This window comes from Oncorhynchus masou, chromosome 26, assembly GCF_036934945.1.
Source record: "Oncorhynchus masou masou isolate Uvic2021 chromosome 26, UVic_Omas_1.1, whole genome shotgun sequence".
Lineage (NCBI taxonomy): Eukaryota > Metazoa > Chordata > Actinopteri > Salmoniformes > Salmonidae > Oncorhynchus > Oncorhynchus masou.
The window spans coordinates 4,633,118-4,644,119 of NC_088237.1; the positions used below are offsets into that span (position 1 = coordinate 4,633,118).

General features: G+C 41.3%; 1 protein-coding gene and 1 long non-coding RNA gene across 3 annotated transcripts in view; one reads left to right on the forward strand and one right to left on the reverse strand.

Moving 5' to 3' along the window:
- Positions 1-7,448, reverse strand: part of alcama (activated leukocyte cell adhesion molecule a) — a 69,333-nt gene extending 61,885 nt beyond the window's left edge. Inside the window, exon 1 of one of the 2 annotated variants that reach the window (XM_064938162.1) lies at positions 7,242-7,448. In XM_064938162.1, coding sequence (XP_064794234.1) covers positions 7,242-7,299 — 58 coding nt within the window. In that variant the 5' untranslated portion in view covers positions 7,300-7,448. The remainder of the gene's footprint in view (positions 1-7,241) is intronic. The other variant, XM_064938161.1, reaches the window with a different exon arrangement.
- A 359-nt stretch (positions 7,449-7,807) lies between these two features.
- Positions 7,808-9,885, forward strand: LOC135514667 (uncharacterized). The gene is made up of 2 exons (XR_010451714.1): positions 7,808-8,963; positions 9,121-9,885. It is a non-coding gene; the product is annotated as an uncharacterized LOC135514667 (long non-coding RNA).
- Positions 9,886-11,002: the final 1,117 nt, after the last annotated feature.

The following is an 11,002-nucleotide window of genomic DNA, read 5'->3' on the forward strand; positions in this document are numbered from 1 at the left end:
CTTTATGACAGGATAATGAGTCACACACAGCCTCTGATAAAAGCGCTTGTTTCAGTCCAGCTATTTACAGAGACAGGACTGAGACAGGAGTTGTGAGAAAATTATGCAGCAACGATTCATCAAATTTCATGAATAATTGACAAGAAATTCACAAGTAAATAATTTCTTTGGACTTTGGTGAATTTTTAACACACTCATAATGAGGCCGTAACAAGCATGTGGTTTAAAAGGTGCCCACTTCATTGGCTTTCCGTGTCTTACAGACATAAGGTCTCTTGCTCAGAGAAGCGGATGTGGACAGTGTGTATAATTTATGATGTGTCCGACCATGTAAAAATCAAGCAATCAAAAGTAATCTAATTTTAACAGTCATAGAGAGAGGAACAAAAACAATTGTGTTCTAAGGTGACTTCAGACATGCTGAATTGTACTGTCTAGCCCAATCGCACCATGGCTAATTACCACGCCGATGTAAATACATTTTCTTTTAAAAAACGTGATGTGTATTTACTGGTTTTGCATTGCAATCCCCACATTTTACCAAAACATAATTTAATTTGAAAACAGAATAAACACATCGTTATCATCTTTATATCACTTTCATCTTTATATCCCAAATGATGTCACCTCAACACGCGCTCTCATTCAGACATGTACACATACACTAAGTGTACAAAACATTAAGAACACCTTCCCAATATGTGACTCCTTTCAGGAAACGAGGCATATGTCGCGCATACTTTTTATTTATATATAAAAAAAAGTATAAATAATTGGTACTTTACCCCAATTTCGTGATATCCAATTGGTAGTTACAGTCTTGTCCCATCGCAGCAACTCCCGTACAGACTGGAAGAGGCGAAAGTCATGCGTCGTCCAAAACACAACCCTGCCATTCTGCACTGCTTCTTGACACACTGCTCGCTTCACCGGAAAGCCAGCCGCACCAATTTTTCAGAGGAAACACCATACAACTGGTGACCGTGTCAGCGTGTATGCGTCCTGCCGCCACGAAAGACGCTAGAGCGTGACGTGACAAGGACATCCCAACCGGCCAAACCCTCCCCTAACCCGGACAACTGAGCCAATTGTGGTTCACCTCATGGGTCTCCCGGTCGCGGCCAGCTGCGACACAGCCCGGGATCGAACCCGGATCTTTAGTGACGCCTCAAGCACTGCGATACATTACATTGCCTTAGACCGCTGCGCCATTCAGGAGGCAGCGCATCACTACTTCACAGGATAACTTTTTTGGGGCAGAAATGCCTTCTGGAACATGAGAACTTTCATGTGCCTTAAACGTGTATGCCATCTGTTAATATGAATACATTTGTTAAAATTACGAGCCTAGTTGGTACCTTCCCGCTAGCCGTGATTGTCTGAGATAAATGGATGGGCTGGACATGCCGAGAGAGGAGTTCAAATTGGTCTGCCATGTAGCACGCTTCCGTCTATAACATGAGCTGGTCAGTATTTGTAAGAATTCATTTCTAACGCAGCTTTTTTTTTAAGTGTTGCAATCCACTTTCTGGAGGCCAGAGTTTTGAAATCAGTGGAATTAGAGTATGACAGCTAAGGAGATTTGATTGCAAATACGCAGAGAGAGTCGAAAAGAGAAAACACTGAAGTCCATAAAAATAACCTGTCTCTGGATTACATCTTCAAACTAAGGGCATCTGTGACAGAAGGAGAAGCGTCCATCCATGTATACGGGTAAAATTGTCTGGCTAGCTACATTTTCAGATATTACACGTTTCTAATTGTCAGAAAGTCGTCTTTGTTTCAAGTTAAAGCGTACTGTTAGGTAGCTAGCTAATGTTACATGTATGAGCTGTGTAGTAATATGATTTGTATTTCAGAGCCATTTGCATTGCTAGTTATAGCCTAATGTTAGCTAGCTCACATTGAACCTGTTTGGTTAGCTACCTGCACATTGATGCTGGGTAGTAACATTATGAATAGGGATTATGGGTCATTGTTTAGCTAGCTAACTACATGTCTAAACAAAAGACTCCACAATGCAACTAACCATTTCAATAGAGACATGTGTCTTACAAAGGAGTTGTTTAATCTAAATGCTTAACTGTTTCTGTACATGGAATTGTATTTTTTTTTTTTTTTACTATTTCTTTTCTAATCTTTACAGGAAAATGCCATCTGATGTGTGGAGATGTTTCACTGCAGCTAATGTAGAAGGAAAAGCTGTATACATCTGCAAAAACTGTGCCAAATCATATGTGAAGAATGCAACAAAGATGCAGAATCATCTGGCCAAGTGCATAAAGTTCCCTCAGCGCTCACAACAAGCAACCTCTGACAAAAGTCCTTCTACTTCTATTCGAGGTGAAAATTATGAATCAGACACCTTATCGATAGCAACACCTCATGGTTCTCTTGAAATCAGAAGTTTGACTCAATAGAGGAACGTACTCAGAAATGCTGATGAATGTCTTGCTCGAGCTGTGTATGCAACTGGTTCACCTCTGATGTTCACAGGCAATGTGTATTGGAAGAGATTTCTGAATGTTCTTCACCCAGCATACACCCCTCCACCAGACATGCTTTATCTACTATTTTGCTAGATACAGAGTTCAACAGACTTCAAGTGAAGGTCAAGCAAATCATTGAGAAAGCCGACTATTGCAATCATCTCTGATGGGTGGCCAAATGTTCATGGGAAAGGAATAATTAACATAATCATCTCCAACCAGTATTCTACAAGAGCACAGACACAAGGGACAGACACACCGGTCTCCACATTGCAGATGAGCTGATGGTAGTCATCAATGACCTTGGCCCACAGAAGGTATTTGCACTGGTGACAGACAATGCTGCGAACATGAAGGCTGCTTGGTCTTAAGTGGAGGAGTCCTGCCCTCACATCACACTCATTGGCTGTGCTGCTCATGCATCGAATCTGCTCCTCAAGGACATCATGACACTGAAAACAATGGATACACTATAAGAGAGCCAAGGAAATGGTTAGGTAAAATAGCAAACAGACGGTGCTAGTGGGCCATTGAGTTGAGCAGCTATAGCCCCATAAATGTATGTTCAGAGTAATTGGGTGCTTAGTGATCAATGGTAATCCTCCAACCCTACCACATCAATATATTTATATTACCTGGCCTGTAATGAGCTAAAAGATGCTTTTAAAAGCCTGTATGCAGGGCACTTTAAGTATGTAGCCACTGACTAGAAACTTCCATGTAGGAAGCTTTCAACTGAACTCCAGTCCTGAGTCTGGCCTGCTGAGACTGACAACACGACATGGAACACAGAGAGAGCAGTACTGTTGACTGCCTGTCAGTCTCTCATTAGGATCAGTGTGTGGCAGGTGCCTCATTAATCCCACTCAGTTCAAGAACAGCTCATAGCAAGCTCACCCGTTGATTATCGTCTAAGACTGTGATAATCACCACTTTTTTCACTCCAGGAAGTAGTAAACGCCCTTTCCCTCCCCGACAGCACGGGAGTCCATGTCCAGTTTAGATTTCATTGATGGCTATTAATTTCCTTTTTAGTGAGTTGACAGGTCGCCCTGAGGTTTTCACAATCCAATTCTAATAACAGCAGTCCAAGAAGGTGTGTGGTGACAGCTGCAAGTAGGAAGGCTGTAAACTTTATAAACTTCTGTCATTGATGGCCACAATACCTGATAAAGCACTGCGCATGTAGGACTCAGGTGAGTCTAGCTCCCATTTAAAGCTCATCTTTCCAAATATTGCAACACACTTCTGTCCATTGTGTGATTTGAGGAGCCATGGATGAACAACCTTGCACCTTCAGAGTTCGAGAACAATACTCTGCAAACGCTGACTCTCGGTTAAAATGCTCCACCAAGAAGCACTATTAATCCAATCGCCCCCAAGAACTATTTCTGAGCCTCTTCTGTACAACAGCAATGGACTCTGTGAAGAAAAATGATTATACACTTTGAAAACATTGTTTTAATTGCCAGGTAGGCCGTTGATGGAAACAGGGAGGGGGGGGGTACCGGTTGAGCATCACCGCAGATGAGTGTGTGACATGGCCAAAGAAATTCACTATAAGCCTTTGATGGCCAGGGGTTTCACTCCATGTCCCTTTTTGCCCATAAGCAATTCAATACTCAAATCAAAATGAGGTGGCATGAAAACATGAGCACATTCCACTGCCTCCATTCTGCTGCTGGAGCCTGTATTTCCCCACGGACTCGCTTCTTGGCATGGTGGACTTAAGCAATGCTTAGTCTCCAGAGACATGAGCAAACAAAGTGTTTCACTTCCCCACTTTGATACAGTCACATGTTCCCAGGCAGTCAAATGACATTTTACCCATGACATCACCGAAAGTAAACTTTGTCGCTCTGAATGGAAGACCAAAGTGCATTCCTAGTTTGCTACTGGTGAATCATGCATTTGCTCACATGAAGGGAAGGGAAGAGGGAGGATTGCCCATGCCTCTAGTTATTCCCCTTTCTTACCAGGAATATGACATCAATAGTGGTGTTTTGACAAGATAGTGATCAAGTTGGTTGTGGTTCCCCAATTGTTTAAGAACATGGAACAATTTGAGAGGCCAGAAACTATTATTTCTAAGTCCTGTGACAGACAGCGCTTTAGGAGGGTGCTTCAAAAAGACACTAAACTTTCCAAGAGGTGCTGGGAGTTTAAGGTAAAATACCAGCACACCATCACACAAACTGCCCCAGTGATTGATGGAAACTCCCCCACTGTCCTGTTTAGCATTAATACTCAGTCATTGAATTCATCAATAAGTACATCGATGACGTCGTCCCCACAGTGACTGTACGTACATACCCCAACCAGAAGCCATGGATTAGAGGCAACATCCGAACTGAGCTAAAGACTAGTGCTGCCGCTGTCAAGGAGTGGGACTAACCCGGCAGCATATAAGAAATCCCACTATGCCCTCCGAAGAACCGTCAAACAAATCGTCAATACAGGACTAAGATTGAATCGCACTACACCAGCTCTGACACTCGTCAGATGTGGCAGGGCTTGCAAACCATTACAGACTACAAAGGGAAGCCACCGCACATTGACTCTGTACCAGTAACTCCCTGTATATATTCTCACTATTGTTATTTTACTGCTGCTCTTTAATTACTTGTTACCTTTATTTCTTATTCTTATCCATGTTTTATTTATTTTTTTAAATGGCATTGTTGGTTATGGGCTCGTAAGTAAGCATTTCACTGTAAGGTTGTATTCAGCGCATGTGACTAATACAATTTGATTTGATTTCTCTCCGGTAACGGAAAACCAATGCCATTTCACATGTCTGGGCGAGGTGGCTGGCGTTACCAGCACTCTTTCCAACTGAGGCTAAAGCAATTGGCGGTACAGTAAAACGCAGCCGGATACCACACCCATTATCTTGTCAGCTACAATATATCACCAGCAGCCTTGTCAAGTGAAGTTTTATTCCATTACATTCAACGAGACACTGTGACTGTTATGTAACATATTTTCACTAACACACATCCCAAAGGAATTGTAGTTATACTTTTTCCAGTTTCAATGGAAAATGCAACCACCTCAGTGTAACATAAAATGTCATGTCAGTCAATTGTCATTTGAACGTATAAATACTGTAAGGCACTACGCAACTCTGTAACTTAACAGATCAGGCCAGTATGCCATGAAACTTCTCAGCAACAACAACAAAAAAGAAAGTACAATGACTTGACAATTTTTCTATTACTATTCTTGAGAGGCTCGACTACAAACAGCTTCAAACATCATCCATCATGTCATCAGTGGCCTGGTGTGGCTTTCAGCATAGCTTAAATCAAACCAAAATAATTCTGGTGCCCACCTTTCATGGGTCAGTTGGTTAACCAGATAAGTCAAATGTTCAGACAACCCCCTCTCCCTTTAACAAAGAGCAGTGCTGTTAACAGCAGGAGTGTGGAATGACAGATGATGCCAATGATAAGGGATGGAAAATAGGTGCTTGAACTCTTTTTTTCACAAAACAAATGGGTTAGGACTAACGTATTCAAATGGATTCGTCTCCATGACACATTGTTGCATGCCTCATCATATTGAATGCTATTTAAAAAATATATCCTCCTTTCCAAAAACAAACACAATGGAGATATGAACACGCACAAGTGGCGGCAACCAAAAATAGCCACACTTAATAAAATGTATAAATAACGATAAATTATCGACAGATTTAAATAAAGTTCTAAATTACATTTGCTCACATCAACATCCCAAAGTAGACTTGCGTTAGAACAGAGTGCGCCTATATACAAGTCTGATAGTAAAACCTTAAATGTTGATTCTTTCATTATAACGTCATTGTTTTATCAAGGCGTGTATCAAGGTATAAATGTCCTAACCCGCTTATAAATGAACGTATGTTAGGCCAACTCGCTTCACTACAGTAGTGACTGACAGCCCGCTTCCCTGCGGTATCGGGTTACACATGTACAGCCATGGGAGGCTCGGGAGTCCATATATTTGTGGCCAAACGGTACATATCAGGAAAACAAGCTGCAAAGGCAAGAGTCAACACCGCGATATGGAAGACGTCCCATCGTTTTATTTCGAATTTCAAACATAAAAAACGCACACAATTTTAAGATGTGAAACAAAACCCGTGTTCATTACAGGAGGGACAAACTTGATATTAGATGAAAGCTGAGATCGAGACGAATCAGTAGATTCGCTAGCCAACTCTTGTACGTTCACAGAGCGATAGACAACAATGAATGAAAGCAGTCCACCAGGAATTAAATCGCATTAGGCATTACTATGTACTGTTCATGGCCCTCTAACATAACATTTAACATTCAGTCCAGTTAACGGTAACGTTCAACAATTAGACCCCACCACAAAATGTGACGAGTGTGTCTCGTTTCAGAAGTTTATTTCATCAGTCGACTGTAGCCTAGTCTACATAGGCTTCCTATACAGGCAACACACATGCACTCCCGCTGGTGTTCAATTGTGGTCGACTTTCTGCTATGTATCACTTTGTCTATTATAATCATCGTTATTAGGCCAAAAACAATGTTTCATTTAAAATTTCAGAAACTAAAGTTATTTTTTTTTAAATGTCAATTCAAATTTATATTGCAATATTTTTTTAATGGTCCGACTACAAAACGTTGATTCAACGTGTGATGTGTCACTTTGGACAAAAACGTATTACACTATGTTGTTTGTGTTCAGATAGGCTACATCAAATACGAAACTTGTGTATGTGTAATTCGCTCTACATACCTTGTAGAAAAGTAGCAACAGTGACGAGGGAAAGCAAGAACCGGCCAGTCGAATCCATCCTTCGAAAGATTTCTTCTTCTCGAATTTACCTGTGATACCCAAGAACGCTTGACGCTATAATAGTAATAAGACTAGGTTTTTCGTCGCTTATGATCTGGTTTTCCTACACCCGAAAAGAGAAGCGCTTGATACACGTATGAATGAGCAGGTGAAAGTACGAGGGGTGTGTGTTTTCGGAGGGCTGGCTCCCATGACAAAAATACTAGCATGGAAGGAAACGTACCTGTTTATAACGTCGTAACGAGTCCTGCAAAACATGTTAGTTCATGAGGAGACAAACGATGAAGCATATATTTTTGAAAATCCTTATTTAGCAAGCTAGCTGACTAGCTAAAATTAGCCAGCTATCTAGCTTTATGGGTGTTGTGACACGAGTATGAACTTTTAATTCGTGCTATTTCATGTTTTTGGGACTCCTCAGAAAACCAGGCTGTTGTCTTGTGAAATGGTGGATGTGAATAATCTAGCTAGCTAAAGCATTTACTGCAAATGTAAGGTACAATTTTGTGATCTTGCTTTGCTGATACTTGCCATGCAATGCAGATAGATGAAGTAACGTAGCTAGCTACTGTACCTATTTTCTTGCTTATTGTGCGGTGGAGGATACAAATGCCTGTATGCCTATGGGTGTGGTGTGTAGCTAACGTTAGCTATGTAGCAGATCTGTGTATGGACCGTAAAACGTTTGGCATACATATTAGTTCAGAACCTAGTTATGAACCTCAGCTATCATAGCCAGTTATATCGACTTCAAACCTGTCTGAATGGCATTCATGAAGCCTATGGATTGAGTAGAATATAATATAACTTTGTGCCAAGGATGCAACTCGTAGTTATTACCAAGCATACCCACATTGTAGCCTGTACATTTAATATAGTCACCGATCATGTACTCTACTTTGGTAAATAAAGGTGCAGTTCAGATATGAATGTCTGTGAGACATTTTTCAGTCATATCCAATATTAGGAGTAGAGGTTGACCGATTATGATTTTTCAACTCCATACCGATTGGAGGACCAAAAAAGCAGATACCGATTAATCTTCTGATTTAAAAAAATCAATTTAGCCTCAAATAAATAATGAAACATGTTCAATTTGGTTTTAAATAATGCAAAAACAAAGTGTTGGTGAAGTAAAAGTGCAATATGTGCTATGTAAGAAAGCTAACATTTCAGTTCCTTGCTCAGAACATGAGAACATATTGTAGCGACCCGCACAGACAGCTGTGTGTTATGTGTTAGGCTAGGAGGTGGTTGTGTTGTACTGACCAGTACCCGGTGTTCGCGGGGTCCGACATGTCAATCAACCTGCTATCTGCCAATCACGGGAATGCCTGGAATGTTCTGATGCCGGGCATCCTGGTGGTTGGCGGAGTGGCGTGGAGGGGGGTTGGGCATTGGAAGCTAAGACCAGGTTCAGCCTTTATTCTCTCTCTTGCGTCTGGGCTTCCCAAGAGAAGGTCACGATTGGCTTATGGGTTATCTGTTATGTTTTTGGCGTGTGCTACGGCCCAAACAGTAGCCTGTGTAAAGTTGGTTTAATAAACCGTCAATTCGCAAACTCAAGCCTCTGTCTGGACAATTGTTCCTTTATGATCTAGTCAGGTCATTACAATATGAAAGCTGGTGGTTCCTTTTAACATGAGTCTTCAATATTCAAAGGTAAGAAGTTTTAGGTTGTAGTTATAGGACTATTTCTCTCTATACCATTTATTTCATATACCTTTGACTACTGGATGTTCTTATAGGCACTTTAGTATTGCCAGTGTAACAGTATAGCTTCCGTCCCTCTCGTCGCTCCTCCCTGGGCTCGAACCAGCAACAACAGCCACCATCGAAGCAGCTTTACCCATGCAGAGCAAGGGGAACAACCACTGCAAGGCTCAGCGTGAGTGACGTTTGAAACGCTATTAGCACACGCTAACTAGCTAGCCATTTCACTTCGGTTACACCAGCCTCATCTCGGGAGTTGATAGGCTTGAAGTCATAAACAGCGCAATGTTTGACAGACAACGAAGAGCTGCTGGCAAAACGCACAAATTAATGTTTACGCACCTGCTTCAGTGATACTTGTATGCTCAGTCAGATTATATGCAAAGCACGACACGCTAGATAATGTCTAGTAATATCAACCATGTGAAGTTAACTCGTGATTATGATTGATTGATTTTATAAGATAAGTTTAATGCTAGCTAGCAACTTACCTTGGCTTACTGCATTCGCGTAACAGGCAGTCAGTGTCCTTGTGGAGTGCAACAAGAGGCAGGTCGTTATTGCGTTGGACGAGTTAACTGTAAGGTTGCAAGATTGGATCCCCCGAGCTGACAAGGTGAAAATCTGTAGTCCTGCCCCTGAACGAGGCAGTGAACCCTCCGTTCCTAGGCCGTCATTGAAAATAAGAATGTGTTCTTAACTGACTTGCCTAGTTAAATATAGATTAAATAAAGGTGTAAAAAAAAAAAAAATTAAAACAACGATTTCCGATTGTTATGAAAACTTGAAATCGGCCCTAATTAATCGGCCATTCTGATTAATCGGTCGACCTCTAATCAGGAGTATCAAACACCATTCTTTGAAATGATGCGGCTGTGTGTATGTATTACAATTATACACTTATACGGGGTTTACCAATCCTGGCCCTGGGACATCAATGGTTATACATTGTAACTATGCAATAGACTAGAAACAGGATTGAACTAGTTAAAGACTGATTTGTAATTTATAAATACTGAAATATAATTTAAAAACAGTACACTACACTTCCTATGCATCATGTAAATACTCTAAAACCGGTTCATCTCAATATCCAACTCCCTCCATCTGCATTGATGAGGCTCCCAAGTGAGGCAGCAGTCTAAGGCACTGCATCTGTGCTAGAGGCATCACTAGACACCCTGGTTCGAATCCAGACTCTATCACCGTGACTGGGAGTCCCATAGGGCGGTGCACAATTGGCCAGTGTAGGTCGTCATTGTAAATAAGAATGTGTTTCTGGATGACCAGGGCCATCTGGGACTGCTTCCTGGGGGAATTCAGGCATGTGAAGGCAACCTGTGTCCTGCATAACTTCATGATGGACACGAGGACCAGGAGGGGCCCTCAACAAACCGGTTCTCCTGCACATTGACTCTGTACCGGTACCCCCTGTATATAGTCTCGCTAGTGTTATTTTGGGGCAGCAGGGTAGCCTAGTGGTTAGAGCATTGGACTAGTAACCGAAAGGTTGCAAGTTCAAATCCCCAAGCTGACAAGGTACAAATCTGTCGTTCTGCCCCTGAACTGGCAGTTAACCCACTGTTCCTAGGCCATCATTGAAAATAAGTTGTTCTTAACTGACTTGCCTAGTAAAATAAATTTTTTTACTGCTGCTATTTAAATGTTACTTTTATGTTCTATTTTTTTACTTTAAACTTAAAGGTTAAGGGCATATATGCAAGCATTTCACTAAGGTAATACCTGTTGTATTTGGCTCATGTGACTAATACCATTTGATTTGACTCTTCCATTTACTTAGCTATGTCAACTGCAGTTATTCAATTCCCAGTTTCTCTCCCTTTAATTTCTACTTCTCAGGTGAGGGTGCTGTTTAGGTAAGGATGTGATGTCTGTCCAAAAACAAAACAGGCTCTTAAGATTCACCCATGTTGAATAATTGTAGAACAATTAGACAACCTATAACCCACACACTCATGTATCAATCT